Here is an 18,384-nt window from a genome sequence, read left to right as displayed (position 1 = left end):
CTTGTGACGTCACACTACTATCGCTTCCCTCGAAGATATCTCCGCATACTAATGAGAGTTTCAAATTGTCCCACGTGTGGGGAAAGTTAAAGGAAAATCGCCAATTTATTGTCAACACCCTGGGACTTTATTAGGGCTCTAAAGTTGTGAAGTCTGCGTATTTGACCTTTGTGGTTGTGGTTGTCTGTTGAATGGATACTTCTCGGGCTTGTCGTGTTTACTGTATTTATCCGGTATCCTGAGTGTATAACTTTTCCGGAAGAGTACTGTTTAGGCTGAGGCTTTTACTAGCGTGAGAAAATAAATGAAAATTGATTATCATCAGCTTTTAATTGATCTGGATGGAGTAAGGAGGTTTTAGGTTTTTTATTTAAGAAGCATCCTCGAAAACCCAGGAAAGGTAAGACACAAAAAAAAAAACTTGTTTCCTGTGGATGTTGGAGAAGTGCGAAGCCAAAGACAGTTTTTCTTCTATATCCACCTGTAAGCCTGAATAGCATAAGGGCCCCGTCTGTTTCCAACCCCTCTTCCCCCTTTCCCGGCTCCTTTTCACCCCAAATCCGTTCACATCTCCAACTCTAAAAATATCTTCTGCTGCTATCTGAGCCTTGACATCGTTGTTCTTAGAAATTGGTGAAATATCACGCTGAACGTTCTTATGGTGTAAACCATTCATCTTCAGGACCCTGTTAAGGAGTCCCTCTCTAAAAATGGGAGGGGGAGGGGGAGGGGATAGATGTCCGAAAGGAATGACACGAGATTATAGTTCACGGGGCATACCCTAACACACCAAACCATCTTCATTGAGATATACGTGTTTTGCTGATAAACCCCTATGAAAATAAAAAGAAAGGTAATCATTTTTTTTCCCAATCTACCGGGGCAGCTTGTCTAATGCGTCCCTGATGCGCGAATATTACTGTGGGACTTTAGGGTGCAACCCTCGGGACCATGGCAAGTGCCCGCTTTACAGAGGTTGGTTCCTTGGCAAAGAAGTGCAGCGGTACAACAAGTGCCCGCTTTATGGAGGTTGGTCCCTTGGAAAAGAAGTGCGGTGGTACCTCTATAAAGCGCCACCCTAGAAACACCCCGGTGTGGCCGTATAAAGGAGGTTGATCATACAGGTATCTGAACGCAGCATTTAATTTTGAACTGTCTGATATAAATAGAGGCTGATCGCCAAGATGGTGGTCGGTGGTGGCTTTTTTTACTCAATTAAAATTGGAGTTGCTACTGTTGGTTTTTTTTAGCGTATTTGTATGTAGCCTTACTCAAAGGACGGACTTGAAGGGATAAATAATCCAAAGTTGAAGATGGTATCGCCTCATGCGCGTCAGTATTATCGTACTGAAATCCCTCAATGCTCGCTCCAGCGATTTAGAGACTTCGAGTCACGTCTATGCAAAATTCACTTCCGGCGAGGACGCGAAAGTTGCTGAGCTGTTTCATGGACCACTGGAGATAGTAAACGATAATTTCCGCTAGAAGTTACGATATTGCTTCGACTGCTTTATATACTCATAATCTGCAAATAGATGACATTTACTAGAAAATAAAAGAAGTGGACTGAAATAGCGGATTACTAACAAGTCCCATTTTTCGTTCAACTTCTTTTTCAATTTACGAATTCTGACAGTCTGCCTGAGGGGAAATCAAACTAAAAAGGCCGACAGCGAGTAATTGCTTTTTTTTTTATTAAACAAAACATTGTTCACTTTTTATTAGCATTAAACATCTGAAACCCATGCTATCCAGGCACCATCAAAAACGCTTTCCTTTCATCCTCTTGGATTCCTTTTCTTAATATTTCTATTTTATTGGGAAACTCCGGCACTGGTACTTTACCATTCAGCATTGCATCAACCAACTCAGTCAGACAGCACGCTCACTTCCGGTTTCAAAAGACTCCCATTTCCGGCGCTTAACCTTCGCACAAAAGAGACAGCATCCACATATTCGCGCTAAGAAATTATACTAGTAAACTTTATAAGGCTTTTGTCCAAGGGGTTATCAGTGTTTTTTACTTTTATTAACTTGGAAACTTGTAATTTCGACAGCTTTTTGTCGCAATTTAAAGGGCATCCGGTTCGATTTGCGGTTTGATAGTCACAATATCTTAATCCTTGTTTTAATTTTGGCTTCAGTTGTTGGGTTTCTCTCTAAATAAGATCTAAGCCAAAGGTATATAACGCTCTATGCCTAGGGGATTTTGTGAATAATTTAAGTGTTTTTTTTAGCACTGTTTTATTGGTGGATGGATAGGAAATAGTGGGCGACATTATTTGTAGTATGCGCCTCTTCATAGGTGGGACGTTAGTTGTGTTACGTCACCAACTTTTATTGTTGTTCACTGATGCGGTGATAACTAGAAGGGTAACCTAAACTGTTTGAAATCCGTCGCACTCTGAATCGGTGGGCAAACTTCCTGAATTTTCATATCCTTAATGAAACGCCACATGGATTGGACCATATTGGAGAAAGGATAAGTTCTTAATGGTGTGAATCGATCTAATTTGGACAACAGTTCGCCGAGTGATATGCAGGTATAGAGAAAGTGATAATTTCGCGCTTCGCTTGATGGCCTCTTTATGGCCGCTCAACTGAGCGTGGCGCTGGTAGCCTTTCAAACTCTATTGTGTTGTTTTGTTGATCTAAGCATGCTAAATGGGACAATCACAGTCGATCAAACGAACGCAAAGATCTTGCCATGCGGCGGATTTTTCGTAATCAGTAGAAAACGTGTGGTATTCTAACGAATTTCTGACCCCACCAGAGGGGCTCGAAACTGCATCGGAATGTAGTAGAGTATTAACTAACGGTGTATCATAATCAAAATATCCTAAACTTCGGGCTCCTCAAGACAAATTCCTCAGGCGTCTGTGGTATGTCCGTTCCGGTAAGTTATAAAATCGTGCATTCTCACCGTTCAAAGAAGTCTGAAAAGAGCGTGGACCTGAAGCAAAGAAGCAGAATTTGGCTCACTTTATGCGGGCTGTTTTTGAATGGTCATTTGACACGTTGTCGTTTGGAGGTGATCAGGGTTAACAAAACTTGCCAAATGCCGAAGAAAGTTCATATTTAAGCGCATTAAGGCGATGAAATCTTAGAAAATATGCACTGAATTTAGTCTTGAAAAGTTTTTCCTATTCTTAGCAATCGAATCTCGGGGAAATGCTGCTAATTTGTGCGAATAGTTTTAGTCGAGAAGTAGTTATCAAATTCATCCGAGTGAGATGTCATCTCGATTAAACCTGTTATTAGATTTTACGCTAAATGCGACAGCTAATTACTTCTATGTAATTCTTACCTTTTAAATCACAAATGTATTTGCCGAAAGCAACTCGTTTCTGGCAATTGTACGTTAGCTTTGATAGGAGTTATGTTTGTCTCGATTAAAAGAACAGTTAGTACAAAACAATTGTTGTGCACGACAAAGAAAGTAGGTCTTATCAAAAGTTCTCTATTTTACTATAAACTAGTATAGTTTTAATGGTTTTATACTTTTAAATGGTCTTTATCATAGTGTTTGGAATGGATAATAGTCTTAGGAGGTTTAGACTAATTTCGTGAGATGTTGACTCATCGAACTTTTTGTAGTTTTTCAAGAGAGATCGTTTTTCACCTCTTGAAAAAAAAATACGACCATTGGTTTAAAATTCAACTGTTTTAATAAAGAAACCACACGAACCTCTAGCATTCTCTTTCATTCTGGTAAAAAGTATATCTACGAGTTTTTTAGTGTGTGCCTTACTATCAGACATTTGGTTTTGATTTGATGACATAAATGTCAAAGTTTTCTCTTTCCACACAATAGACTGATACTGATCTTAAATTGTATTTTGACTAGAATACACTGTTTTTGTTTTATAAGAACCTTTTTTTATAAGAACGTCCAGCCTGAGATTTCACCAAATGTTAAGAACGTGCCGAGTTTCAGTAGCAGAAAAATATTGCTTTGTTATTGTTCTAAAATCAAGAATAAAATAATTTTTTTTATATACACTACAAACACTGCTAAGAACATTTTCAGCTTTAAAATGCTCCAAAAATTAAAATAACTGCCAACCTCAACTGGAAATTAGACTTTCTTATAAAAAAGAGTAAAACGCATGAGTAACAACTACCCTTTTCCTCTTTGAATAAAAAGTTATGAATTATTGGTTCAAACTAATAACTGTAACACACATATAATATATTAGGATATATTTAATTAGTTATATATGAAAAATGGGCATTATGTTGCTATGCTTAGTTGAAGCAAATTGCTTATTCCTAAACTTCATAACAAGTTTAAAGCCTCGCATTTGGTCACTCTTCTCTTAAGGGGGGGGGGGGGGGTTTCTAATGGAAAGGTAAGGGGGGGCACTTGAATCATCACACTAACTGTATTGGAAGCTCACTAAAACAAGCATTCATCTAATCAAGTCATTTATCATTGTTATATATTATTAAAATATTTCACCTTTCTTGTTAGGTTGGGTAGAGTAGACCATGATGGAATAGCAGTAAATTATTTCATTTCATTGCAGTAACCTAAACTTAAACATTTTTAGAATCAAAAGACTGTTATGCCCTCTTCTGGATTAAGTTATATTTCTACTCTAACATGAGAAGTGTGGTTTTCAAAGCCATACCATTTAGTGCAATTTTATATATTACGTAGTAATACACAGTTTACAGACATACACTGTTTAGGCAAACATTATTATAATATTACTTTCAAACTATTTTGTACAAGTTACTTCAGTTCCAGATATCTCTTACCCAATTCTGTGGTGTATTGAGAACAGAAGACATCAGAGTTCATTACTGGAGTATCAAGAAATACTATAACAGTCACAGGCAGGTCTTACTGTGAATACAAGGGAATGAAATACTATTACAGTCACAGGCAGGCTTAGTATGAATACAAGGGAATGAAAATAAGATCAATTCTTCTCATGCTAGACTGGTTTATAGGGTTGCACTTTATTTCCAAAAATAAGTGATTAATTGCTATTATGTTTTTTTTGTTGTTATGATATTTTGAAAATTGGAATTTTATAGATCTATATCTGTTCAGTAACAATCACCTCTTCGCATGAGTGGCATAGAGAAGTAGAATAAACTTTACTAGCACTTTTTCATAGTGATGATAAAATTGAGTAAATTATAATAACGTGACTCACTCTCTTGGTGTCTCCTTCTTTTGTACAGTTTAATCCTGACATGACAATCAATGTATTCTTTTATTAATCCCAAGTATTGGTATTTACATATCCTTTGTTATTCTAAAGTAAAACATTCTCCATTGGTGATGGCTTGAATGGAAAATCTTGAGATTCAGCTTTGACGTTAGTTTTTTTTATAAAACAGACAAAATTATGATCTGTTAAGACTCATTATTGTACAAATATAGAACTCTCTTGATTTTTTAACCTTTGTTATCTAACAGTCTAATCCATGCCTTCAGCTAAATACAGGCATTGTGTAATTTCTAAAGATTGAAAGGATGCTCATTATAACGCTGTTTTATGCTAAGTTTATTAGAAAGTTTCTTATGCTGGATGCCATGTAATAATTCCTTGAGTATGTGGAACGATTCTCACTTGTGACAAATTTGACAGTACTTCAGTATTATCCTATTTTTACTTAATTTGGATTACTAATTCTGTCAGTAATCGCAAACATATACAGCTAGTATTCTTAGTATCCGACAGTGAAAGTGAAGCTGTTGCTATGTTACAAGACAGAGAAGCTTTCAGCAGATAGGTTGAAGAGCTCACCACATATTTCAACCAACAACCCAAATAGATTTGTTATGGTTTTCTCAACCTTAAACCAGACACATTGATTAAAATCTGTTCTTAGGTCTATAGATCACCAAGCTGTCTAAAAACCTGTTGAATCAAATGGATAATACAACTACCAAAAGTAGCCTTCATTTTATCTTAGTTTGCCCTCATGAATTTTATTTTTGATAAATGGTATTGATGACATTTAGTTTGTTTCGTTCAGTTGAAAAAGGACTTCTTAATTGAGCTATGTGTATGGGTGCATCCTATTGGCAGATCATGGCAGTGAAAGATATTCTCCTTAACAACTCTGTAAGTCTAATTATCATGTTGTTTGAATGTGGGCTATATGAATGCTGGCATGTGTTAAATGATCATGAAAGCATATTATTTCCCTCGCTTGAATGAATTTAATTTCCTTCTTGTTAATACTGAAACAGACTGGTTAATATAACATCAGATATTAAATTTTACAAAGACATGCCATTCTTTGGAATACCTTAGCAATTGCCTGTTCTATTTTCTTTGATATCTCTTTTGATACTTCTTTTTTAAAATAAGCTAGTGACATGATGGATTCTTTTTACATAAGCTGGATATATTACATTCAATTTAAGTTTATTTTTTTACAGGTTTTCACTTAACATTTAAGTGGTATATACATGTTTTGATACCCCACTGGGGGTCTTAAAACGTTACTTAGGGAAACAACATTGTTAGAAAAAGCTTAACGAGCTGTTTAGCAGATTATTCTGTTTGTTAATTCCCTTTGTTAGTTCTCCAAGCATGTTGATGATTTTCTAAATATTTGACTACTAGAAATCACAGAGAATAACCTCAGAAACCTCTATTGATTATTAAGTGGCCACAAAATCTCAGAGTGTGCAAGACAGGTTATTTATATATATTTTTATATATATTGTTACTAAATAACAGGACCCGTCAGTAGCGGATCTACGGGGCGGGCAAAAATACATCCTCCCCTGCCCATAGAGACGCACTTTATTTGGTTCCGATTTTGAAGGTTCTTGAAATAGGCACTGTGTGAAATGAGTACTGTAGGGGTCTGTGTCTGGTTGGCATCTTCGTTGATAGTCAAGAAGATGGTTATTTTATGTGTGCATTTGCACACATAAAAAAGTTTCTAGATGGAGCTATTGCCCTATTACTACTATGGGCTTCACCTTTCGTTTTTCTTTAGACACGCCCAACAAAGACAGGCGGCCCGTACCCAGGATTTTTCTTGGGGGTGGTGCGTAATCCGAAAAAGTGGACCTAATTTTTACGGGGATGCGGGGGAAGGGGGGGGGGATGAGAGTGAGTTCTCTGATAAAAATCTAACAACCTTTGAAAGAACAAAAAGGGATTAATTTATGCCTTTGCAGTATCTCCACGGAACGATTATTGTCGGATTTGACTGAGTATGAGCCTGGTCCATGTTTGCTAAAACCCTAACCCTAACCCTGGTCCCATGGTAGAATAGATAAATAGAAGGCTAGCACTTATAATTTTATATTCCTTTTTCGTTGGCAGACTGTCCTCGCCAAAGCTCTGTACGATAACATCGCCGACTCCGCTGATGAACTTACCTTTCGCAAAGGTGATGTCATAACAGTGCTTGAAAAAGACATTGATGGGTTGTTCGGTTGGTGGCTATGCTCATTGCATGGTCGTCAAGGCATCGCCCCTGGCAACCGTCTGACTGAAATAGGGGCGGGGCCACGGGTTGCTAAGGCTTCGGCGACATCCCAGCAGGGTCTATTGGATGAGTTGGACTATGCCGTGCCGCGGGCTTACGAAGATCCAGGCGAAGATTACGATGTTCCCCGCTCTGTGCTTAGTCCCCAGGATTACGACATCCCGAAACCCGACGAAAAATTCCAATTTAAATCGGAGGAGTCTACGGCTAAAATAATATCAGGCGTGAAAGACTCAGATGGTAATATTTATCAGGAGATCTACGATGTCCCGACTCTTCCAAGTCCAGATAAAACGCTGCAAAGTGCGCCCTTCAAGGATGTCATACAAGATATCGTTTCAGCCAAGGCTCAAAGCGATGCAAAGCCTAAATCAGACACTAGTTCTGCTATACATGCATCGCCACAGCCTCTTGCAAAGCCACCACGTGCCAGTAAAATGTTCGGCGAGAAAACAAAGGCGACACCACCACCCAGACCGCCCAAACCATCCGCTGGGAAATTATGCTCGCCCTCCAAGTCAGTACCGACGGGAGCTAAGGAGGGGACACAAGAGAGGAGTGACACACAAGACGAGGGGAAATACAGTATACCAGCTCGAGAGCATGTAATGCCCGGATCAGATGGGGGGCCTGTGTCAGACGTGTCATACAATCCTGGGGACAAGACTGCCCCTGGATTAAGCGGGAAACCTGTGTTGAAGGAGACACAAGCATTGGATGAGAATAGGGAGAATAAAATGTCCGAAAAAGAAGTTAAGGGAGAGAATGAAAACAGTGGTCCTTCCGAAAGTAGAACTCTCCCTGAGGATATTTACAAAGTTCCTACGAGTGACGTCACACCAGGGGATATCTATGATGTTCCGCCTGCACTAAAGCAGTACCAGGCGGACGATATATACGACACGCCTCCGAGGATCCCAACGGGACTGCGCGATCGACCGCTGGTCACCCCCCCAAAAATGACCACGGGCTCAAACGAGCGGGGCGAGCAGACGCCGAGAAAAACCACGGACATAAATCATAATAAAAAATACGACAAAACTTCGGACGACAATCGAGGCATGGACAAGAGCCGTTCGGGGAGTTTCGGGAGGTCGTCGGGGAGCTCCGGACGGGTATCGACTGACTCTGGGCTTTCGTTGGATGTGAATTACAAGCGAAGCTCGAACGGGAGCAAGCGCAGTTCGAACTCGAGTACGGGGAGCGCCAAGCACAGTTCGGATTCAGATGACTATGTTGACTACCAGGAGATTTACGGCGATGGCCAGGAAAAGCATGTCAATATTTACGACGTTCCTGTCCAGGTAAATAATATTGAATGCATGTTGCTGATTGGATGAACTCATGGGGATATGACCCTTGCAAAAGATCATAAAGTTATTTCTAATTAGATAAGGTATGCTCTGGTTTCCTATCGGTATGGTACTCGTCCTCTTGTCGGCATTTGTTTGCGTTGTACATTCAGCTGGGTGAGAACTTCCGCGACCATGGTTAGATAAGTAGACGCACTTATAGGGTGAGAGGAGACCTTGCCTGAAGACGACAGTGTTCAGTTGTTGTTATACGAGTAGTTTAGGGAATTCAAAGATAGTTCGGGTTAGTAGGGTAGTTTTATGCGCTCTCGCAAAATTAAAAAAAGAATTCGTTAGAACTTCGAACAGTCGATTCAGAAAAAAAAACAGTGCCTTTTGGAGAATTAAATTCTAACTTTCCCCTTTTTTTCAGCATGTCCAGGTGTCTGAAATCGAAACGGCCCCGGTTGAGAAGAAGACCACAGCAAGTATCCTACAGAGAATAAACATGGACGCTGTCAAAGGGTTAAAGCTGGACTCCGCAGGCGCCTTACAGCGCCTTAGCAAACTTGAACAAGCCGTTGACGTCACGGTTACCAAGCTACTAAGTCACGTGACGAGTAAATGGCGAGACCCAGTCCTCTTGCGAACCAAGATCTCTGACATCCGGGATATTGCGGGCAAGGGCAAAGTTGCGCTTCGTTTGTTGACGGAGTTTGGGTTGAGTACGCTTGCAAACGCGCGCAGTCTCGAGAACCAGGAACTTAGCGGAAAGCTAAGCCGCGCTATTGAGCCTTTGCTAGAAACGTACTATTCCTTGAAGCTTGCGCTACAGCGCTTGGATGATACGGAGTGGAAGTCACCTTTAGAGCGACCGAACGATGGGCACGATGATCTGGATCTTATAATGGTGTATATAAGAAGTGTGCCGGAGGACTCCCAGAAGTTAGTAGCCATAGTGCGAACCACGGCGACTGTTCTATTCTCGCGACCTTCAAAGCCAGTCGTACTTTTGCCTGCTAAGGAAAACAGGGATGCGACACCTACTAAAGTGATAACAGATGTAAAAGCAGTCAACTCAAGCGAGAATAAAGAGAAAAAGCAACAGGCTGCACCGCCTCCAACTAAACCTAAACCAAACAGAGAGATTAAAGCGGCAGAGAACGGCGAACCAAAGCCGTCGGAGAACGACGCAAAAAGAGAGGAGAAAGACGTACCTATAAGCAACGTCAAGGTCGCGGAGGTTGTCGCCAAGGCTGAGAAATTCGGACTGTCCTCCGAGAAATTGGAGAGTGACCCGAATGAATCATCGGCGTCCGTGCTGTCTGGAGACAATAAAGAAGATGTTGAACATAACGTAAAGCCCTCGGAGGTATTTAAAAAATTCGGCTCTCCGCAAAAGGAGAAGCCCCAAGGTGCCAAACCCGCAAATGGAGAAACCGATGGAGTACCTAATCTGCCACCCAGGCGACCGAGTATCCCAACTAAGAATGCCCCTGCGCCTCCACAACGTCGAGACAGCGGTGGTAGACTCCAGCACGTGAGGCAGAAAAGCCTGGAGCGATTTGTTCCAGAGGTGGATCCCTCACAGGTGGTGAATGCCCCCCCCAATCCACCCCCCAAACCCAAGCTGGACCGGCATAAGACGATGAGGAAAAGTTACAAGTATCCCCTGCGGCATGATAAGGTTGCACTCAGGGATACTCCTCCAGGCTCGCCTACGACTCCGAAGAGAAAATGCAACTCGGACCCGACTGATCTCGACATAGCAGAACTGGAAGAGATGAAGGAAAAGCGCTCATCCGATTCACTGGACGAAAAACACCAGGAGGGCTCATTGTCAGAAAAAATGAACACTGTCCATGTCTCTGATTCAGACCTACCGAGTGGTCTGTCCAGGCAGACAGAAGTTTCTCCATTGTCGCCTAAAGTTGACCCGTCTAATGGGTTACGACCCACTGTCCAACGAAGCAAGTCGTTCTCCCGGACGAAGATCGAACGGGTTACAACTACCATGGGCCAGGAATCAGGCTTTGGAGAATTCATGCTGTCGTTTAGTGACAAAGAACTACTTGAGTTCTACAAATACGAAATTGACGCGCAGCTTTTTGTGCTAAATGAAGCCATGCGAGGACTATTCAATTCTGTGGAGAGCGGCCAGCCGCCAAAGACTTTTGTTTCCAATAGCAAATTTGTCGTCTTGAGTGCACATAAGTTTATTTACATTGGCGATACGTTACATAGGAAAATCCATCATGACAAACTCGGTATCGATATCACTTCGGCAACCACTCGGCTATCGGAGTGCGTGAAGACTCTTGTTCATGCGACCAAGATGGCAGCGCTGCAGTACCCTGCGACCAACCCAATGAGGGAGCTAACTGGAGCCGCTGTGCAAGTTTCTGACGCTTCCATAGCGCTTCACAAGGTCGTCAAGGCAGGGAAATCGACGGACTAGCGAGGTATTGGATGACCAGTACCTGCCAGCAACCAACCCTATGAGGAAGCTCACTATTGCTACTTTGCAAGTTTCTCACGCTTCCATAGTGCTTCATAAGGTTGTCAAGTCAGAGAGGTAGACAGACTAGCCAAGTAATTAAAAATTAAAAAAATGCCAAAGGGCTTCAAAGTAGTATGAGGAACTGCTAGGAGAAGTAAATTGTGGTGCATCAAGCTTCTTGATCGCTCCGCTTTCCTTGACTTAAATATCTTTCAATTTGTTATTACTTCGCGACTTCATGTGTGGACACGTTGACTGTCACGTGGCGTATTATCGGTCACATGATTTGTCACATGATGTGGTTGCTAGGAGACAATGCATGAATTTAAAGATTCTGTCTTAGAGCAGTTCCGAGTTCTGCTAAGTCCAATGGACATCGATACTAAGTGTGCATAAATACAGTGTGAGTCTTGGTTTCAGGTGAACGTTTGCAAATACCAATGACATCATGATTTTTTTATGTCCTTTGTCTGTTCAGTAAGCACAGTGGAATTTAGTTGGTCTCTTTTTTCTGTAACACACGCTTTGCAGAGTGTACATGCTTTACTGTCTAGCAGCTCTTAATATTAGGCTAGCCTCCCAACAGCCTTGTTTTGTTGAACACAGCCTACCTTGCTGTAAAAATGGCTTAGTTTTCAGGCGCGTACCCAGGATTGGCTGAGGGGGGGGGAGGTGCGCAGTCTTAAATATCATATGGAAAAGCATAGTGTTTGAAGATTCCCTTATAAGAAATGGCCCACTTTTTGGCCGCCAAGGGGGGTGCACAGGCACCATGCGAACCCCCCTGTGGACGTGCCTGGTTTTAGGCATGAACTAGCGACTTGATTGCTGGTAAAAACTGAGCGTGATATTCATTTCATGGTTTGATTGTAAAATAAGGCTTGCAGCTATACAGGTTTAGGCTGTACTGTTTTAGATTGCCTTTTGTTACACTACATAATAGGTGTAGATAATATAATGGTGGACTAGATTTCAAAATAAAATTACATTATTTTAGTATTTTATTATAGTTATTTTATTGGTACATAAAATTGCAAGTGTTATGTCTTCTAGAGATTTTCAAAAGATCAGGTGTATTTTTGTATTCCACAAAAGTTTGTGAAGTTGTATTTTAAATGCATTGAAAATGATAAACATCTGAAACTGATTGTACTGATATAACCTTAAACTTATTTCACACTTACCAAATCAAAGGAACACCCCCCCCCCACCCTCCACACACACTCTTTTCAGACAACATCCTCTTCCATATGTACTTTGAGAAGTTGGATTCTGCTAAGGCCTGCACTTGGGCTTGCCATTTAGCACTATTGAAGTATATTGGAGTAGAGGTTGCTCAGTCTTTTTTTTTTTGTATACTAAGCATAATTTCTATTGAACTTACTAAGCGGAGGGGGGGGGGATAGCGGGCTCCAAATCCTACCCACTGATCCGCTCATTTCTTCAAAAATCTGCCGATCTGAAACGGCAATGCATGATAGACAAAATCAATAGATAATTAGAAATCCTGAATGTGATTTTTATGCATTTTTTTTAAGTCAAGAATCTGCAAAATCTGCAGTCACAATTAACAGAATCCAAAATCCTAATTTTAGCTTTCAATAGGCCTGTGGTGCGTTTTAAAAATCCGACAATCTGATCTATTTTTTCTTTATATCCGTTATATGCATGCCATTTAAGGCTGGACCTGCCGATCCGAAAACCTCTTCAGCCCTCACCCTGTGGCACACGTTGCCTGGAATACACTCTCGCACCAAGGTATATATAAATACAGAATGAAAAGCTTGTAGCTATGTAGCCTCCTCCACAGGCAACTCATAATGAAAAGGACCGAAAGAATGGGTTACCTGTGGCGAAATTGCAGAGGAGGGAGAAGTAGAGAGCGCTTCCGGTTTTTCACTTCTGTTTTTTTGCCACAGGAAACCCAATCCTTTTTTTTTTTCTTCTGCTCTTTCAGATGCATAAAAGGGGATTTATAAGACCCATCTATAAGACGTCATCCAAGCATAAAATATAATGTCTTGCTGTCAATGATTTATTCTCTAGGAAAATAAACTGAACAAGCCACTGTTGTTAGGAATAAATACTGTGCACTTTATACAAACAAGGCCATATTATATAGTAATAAAAAGCATACTTTTGAACTCTAAAAAACTATCTAAGGTCTTAATCTCCTACAGAATGCTACATGGAGGCTCAATAGAGGTTAGGAGTGGTAAGAACTGTACAAAGCAAGTCACCTGTCATAAATTAAAACTAAAGTGGCTAAAGGGTAAAGTATTCTACACTACCTAATATACTTAGTATTAGAGACACTACGACATACTATCTGAATTAAAATACTTAATATTGTAGACATTCTACCTGGATTATAAATTAGGGTTACTTTTGAGTGGTCATTTCTTTTCTACCAAGGTGTTGTTGATAATGAATCAACAATGCTGATGGTGAGGTTGATAATCTGTTTTTAAGTCCCTTTTCTACCTGTCTCCCTCAGCAACCATCCTCCTTGGTGTACCATGTCTGAATCCAGGAGTCTTGAGCAGATATTGATCTATCTAAGCTGATTTGTGTTACAATATTTTTATATGATGATGATGATAATATGAAGGTGTTGCCAATCACTTTGTTCATCTGAAGAAGCTTGACTTGTCATGTTTATAAAACATCACAACCAGTCTTCAAGAATTCCCTCTTGCCATGTCATGTTCCTGTGTTGATAACTTGCCACCAACAGTTATCCTTATTGTGATACAATATCAAGCATATGTTCATGCACATCCAGATATAAAATGTCATAATTTGCAGTCAAGGTAAAAAATATCCTATTTTGCCATCTACTCATCATGCTGATCATGCTGCCTCTTCTCACGAATTCTTGATGATCTCCGGAGGGGAGTTTCAGGAGCTGCACTTCGTCGCTTGGTCTTCTTGCCACTTCCATCACTGCCATATACAAGTTCCCGGATGAATGAGAAGCGAACCAAAAACATTTTCCATACAACGAACCAACCTGAAAAAGTATAAATAAACAATTAAAGTAGTTAGAAAATACAAGCAAAACACATTTTGATTTATTTTTTTTGTGTGTAATAAAGTCACTCCTTATAAATGTACAAATGCATAGCAGTCTAACCTAAGGGTCAACCTTAACCTCAGAGCGTAACAAAGTAATAAACTAGTACTGCATTTTAGGATTTTGTATAGACCGCTTCTGTGAGGCTGAGGTTTGTTGTAGAACACAAGCCAAATTCACAGGATCAGTGCATAAAGAAAATTATTTGGGATAACTGGATTTTGATATGTAGAGGACAAAAGAACCTGGAATTTTAGACAATTTTGAGTCTTCCAAACATGAGTTATGTCTGACAATAAAGTGCACATTGATTTTATACCTGAATATTAGTCCACTCAAGTAAGATAAAACAACAAATAAAGTTTAAAACTCGAAGAGATTCGAATAGCTGATGAAAAGGTTTGCATTGTAGTAGCAGCACGGAGTGTGCAACTGATAAAAATCAATATAGAAAAACTGATCGACAAATCTAAATCAATCGATTAATCCTTGATTAATCGACGTCGATTAATTGGATGATCGATATGAACTGATACTCACAAAATTCTTCCCAATTAAGGTAATCGATCCCGGGGGTTCTTTCCATGTCAACTTGATAGGGATGCTTGTCGTAATTTTTAGGGGTCAAAATCGGGCCTCAGGTATTTTCTAGGGGGTATCCGAGAAAAAAAAGGCTTTTTTTAAGGCCCCTGAGGTATTGTTAAGGGTAGCAATTTTTGGTCGTGCAGGTATATTTTAGGGGTATTTTTCGAATTTTCAGACAAGCATCCCTATCACTTTTACCTTGAAGAACCCCCCCCCCCCAGGTAATCGATTATATATTGATTTTATCAGTACCTATCCATCTGTGCAAGCAAGAATAAAGATAGTGTTTATCCACAAAAGGATTGCCCACGTATTATAAACCTATATTATATTGTCCTACACTCTTTTTTTAAAGCACTTTTTTATAAGAACGCTGAGGTCAAATTTACCCAAAACGTAAGAACATTCTTCTTACTGTAAAAAGTGCCCATTTTTGCCCAGGCTTGAAGTTGATTCTTAGACGTTCTTATAAAAAAAGTGTAGAAGTATTGCCTCGGTCACTGTACCTGTGGCACAAGGATTTTATTGACAACATTTAACACAAAAAACGCTTTACTCGTCCCCTCTCAGAACAGCCGAATTCCGAGCTAAGAACAAGCAACCATTGCCTGGGCTACCTGTGGCACAAGTAAGGTTAGAATCTATGATTTGCTACAATTTTCCAGACTGCAGCAATGATTTGTTACAAGTAGTGTAGTATACACTATGTACACTGGATTAACTGTTGGTTTTTACGGACTGACTGCAGCAATGATTTCACTACTACAAGTTAATCGTGTAGCACCCATAAACATTATTCTATCTACAGTTGCTAACTACAACAAGGCGCCTTTTTAACGTCTTTACTAATCTGTTCTGATCTATTGTGATCAAGAGGCCGAGAGAAAACAAACGGAGCTCACCTATTAGAATCACTAAAATAACAGCACAAACAGCTAAAACTGTAGACAAGATCGTGGAGACGGCTTGATCCATTGTATATATTGAAACTTGATTTATTTCGGATGCTTTTGCCTTGTTTTTGTGCCGAGTTCGGTGTAAGACCGCGTCCTTGTTCGTTGCAGAGGACGCCGAAGACTTTCCAAATAAGGAAGTAGAGTTGGATTTGCATAAAATGACAACGCATTGCATTCTGGGAATAGGGGGAGTCTCAGGAAAAAGAAAAGTGGCGAACAATTTGTGAAAAATACGTACATTTAATTTTTTTGGCACTGATTAACTGTCTGACGACTTATCTCTGTACTATCGCTGTGGTACTTCAGGTAAATATCTTAAAAATCTGAAACAGACGTCCTGGTCAATTTATAAGAGAAAACATATGATGTTGACTAATCTATGAATAATAATTAGGGTTGCTAGGTAATAGCAAATGAAACTCCAAATACAACTGGATTGTTATTTTTCTTTTATCAATAAATAAATTTTAACCCTGTGGGTTACCTGTGTAACTGCAAGCGCTAGATGCATTTTGGGAATATTCCATTCACGTGACCTTCTGAGTAACGGAGTGAGGCTGTGATCAGTGTTGCAGAAGTTTTTTGTGCAAGGCTCTAGATATTGCAAATTCACCATGAAATTCCGCTTTTGTGGAGATCTTGATTGCCCCGATTGGGTGCTTGCTGAAATAAGTACACTTTCCAAGATGTCTTCCATAAAGATGAAGCTCCTATGTGCCCAAGTTGTGAAGGATCTACTTGGAGAAACTATAGATTATGCAAAAGTCCAAAAACTAACCTCGGATGCAAAATTCGAAGTTTCAGACGTCAAGGCAGTAATTGCTGCACTCTGCTTTATACTCTCAAGTGCTGCAAAATACACCGTGGATAGTGACTCGCTTGGGAACGAGCTGCAACAGTTAGGCTTACCGAAGGAACACTGTGGCGCGCTGTGTAAAGTTTATGCAGAAAGTTTATCGCCGCTACAAGACCGATTTAGGGAGACTTCTCTGAAATTCGATGGTATTTGTAATCTTGAGTGGAGGGTGGATTATGTGTTAGGGTCTAGTGAACTGGATGATGTCAAAGAACCTGAAATTCAGCTCAAATTTAACAAGGGTAGCCCAGATGGAGAGGTCGTGGCGTTCACCGTTACATCCGACAAGTTCAGGGTGTTGCTTGCGGAACTAAAACAAGCTCAATCCTTTATGGAGGGTTTGTCTTGATGCAACATGCAGATTTAGTTATAATAAAAGTCAACGAAGCACTCAGTGTAGCTCAACAAGTTTCCTACTAGCTGAAACAGTGCAACATACTTGAACCATATTATAACTATGGAGACTTGTACATAAGAGGTTGGAAGAGTTGCAGGAGTGGATCTAGCAGATGGGTTGTAAGGCTATAGCCCCCCTGATGATCAGGGTGGTAAAGGGGGGGATGGATCACGTTTCACAGACCGGGCAAATCCGCATTTCTATGTTTCACAGAAACGAAAAATGGCCTTTTAAATCGTTAAATCTTGTTTCACAGACGTCAAAATGGACGATTTCACGTTTCTTGACAGTGAAAAATGGCTGAAATCTCGTTTCAAGAAAACACCCTTTACCTCCCTGTATGAGGGGAAAAATATGCTGTAAATAGAGTCATCTTCCCAATTCTGGACTCTAAAAAAATTTTGTGCAGCAATTCCCGTCACTGCCGGTGACTCGTGCCAACATAACAAACAAAACAAACTTCTGGATCCTTTTATTAAATTGAACTTGGTACTAAAAAATAAACTACAAATTACAGATGTTAAGATATGCAAGATAATACATAGTAGGTTCCGGTGGCGGAGTAACAATATTGTAGTATGAGAAAGGTGAATGAAAACGATTTTACCTTACAGGTGACGAATCTTATGGAAGTGACTGAGACGGTGGTATAACTCAATGAAACATACTAATGACTTGCTACTTCTTAAGTAAAAATGCAGACTAAAATTTACATAGTATGTATAGAATGTACAAAAATAGTGAACTATCTTAGAGAACAATGAAAGTAGGACAACAGATAACAATAAACAATGTTGGCGCGCTACTTATCTAAACTGGAACTAAGACAATACAAGATTTACATGGGACAAATTTGTCTCAAACTGCCTGTCTAGGGGGCGCAGTGAAATTCAAAATTTGATTCACTGGTTGATTGTACACTTTTATCACAAGTTATGTCAAGTCTGTAATAGTGAGAGTCAACTATGCAGTGGCATGTTGTACACGTCTGTGTAGTTTACTGACATTAGCCCTTCCTCGGAGCAAAATATGTCAATATAAGCACTAAAGTGGTCAACCTAAAGCCTGTGTCAGGGCTGGCAGCTTGAAAGTACTTTGCAGCAAAGATACAGGCTTTGAAACATATATTCCTTTAGGGTGCTGAAATGAAATGTACCCAACTGATGTTGTCGGGAAATTGCGTTTGGGGCATATTTTTAGTATTATGTGAATAACTGTGTGATATTTAATAAATTAAAAAACAACACAG

The 18,384-nt window shown here is 40.0% G+C and overlaps 2 protein-coding genes and 2 long non-coding RNA genes across 7 annotated transcripts; 2 read left to right on the top strand and 2 right to left on the bottom strand.

The window, feature by feature from the left end:
* Positions 1-2,350: 2,350 nt before the first annotated feature.
* LOC116604372 (enhancer of filamentation 1) lies at positions 2,351-11,362 on the top strand. Of its 4 annotated transcripts, none has more exons than XM_048720833.1 (4): positions 2,351-2,543; positions 5,998-6,086; positions 7,308-8,777; positions 9,199-11,362. In XM_048720833.1, the coding sequence occupies exons 2-4, from the start codon at positions 6,024-6,026 to the stop codon at positions 11,221-11,223; spliced, it is 3,558 nt and encodes a 1,185-aa protein (XP_048576790.1). In that variant the 5' UTR covers positions 2,351-2,543; positions 5,998-6,023; the 3' UTR covers positions 11,224-11,362. The 4 variants fall into 4 exon arrangements, with proteins under 4 accessions (XP_048576790.1, XP_032222529.2, XP_048576789.1 ...); XM_048720832.1 differs by lacking the exon at positions 2,351-2,543 and adding an exon at positions 2,610-2,896; XM_032366638.2 differs by lacking the exon at positions 5,998-6,086 and having other exon boundaries at positions 2,352-2,543.
* On the bottom strand, positions 4,367-7,362 carry LOC125559036. The gene is made up of 3 exons (XR_007306284.1): positions 7,231-7,362; positions 4,765-5,326; positions 4,367-4,533 (listed from the first exon to the last, which is right to left on the bottom strand). It is a non-coding gene; the product is annotated as an uncharacterized LOC125559036 (long non-coding RNA).
* A 2,731-nt stretch (positions 11,363-14,093) lies between the features above and the next one.
* On the bottom strand, positions 14,094-15,813 carry LOC5521610. The gene is made up of 2 exons (XR_007306283.1): positions 15,433-15,813; positions 14,094-14,278 (listed from the first exon to the last, which is right to left on the bottom strand). It is a non-coding gene; the product is annotated as an uncharacterized LOC5521610 (long non-coding RNA).
* Positions 15,814-16,424: 611 nt separating this feature from the next.
* LOC5521609 (COMM domain-containing protein 4) lies at positions 16,425-18,383 on the top strand. Its single transcript, XM_032366640.2, has one exon. The coding sequence runs from the start codon at positions 16,497-16,499 to the stop codon at positions 17,085-17,087; it is 591 nt and encodes a 196-aa protein (XP_032222531.2). The 5' UTR covers positions 16,425-16,496; the 3' UTR covers positions 17,088-18,383.
* The last annotated feature ends 1 nt before the right edge of the window (position 18,384 follows it).

Source organism: Nematostella vectensis, chromosome 13 (assembly GCF_932526225.1).
Source record: "Nematostella vectensis chromosome 13, jaNemVect1.1, whole genome shotgun sequence".
Lineage (NCBI taxonomy): Eukaryota > Metazoa > Cnidaria > Anthozoa > Actiniaria > Edwardsiidae > Nematostella > Nematostella vectensis.
This window is presented reverse-complemented; position numbering and strand designations above follow the sequence as displayed.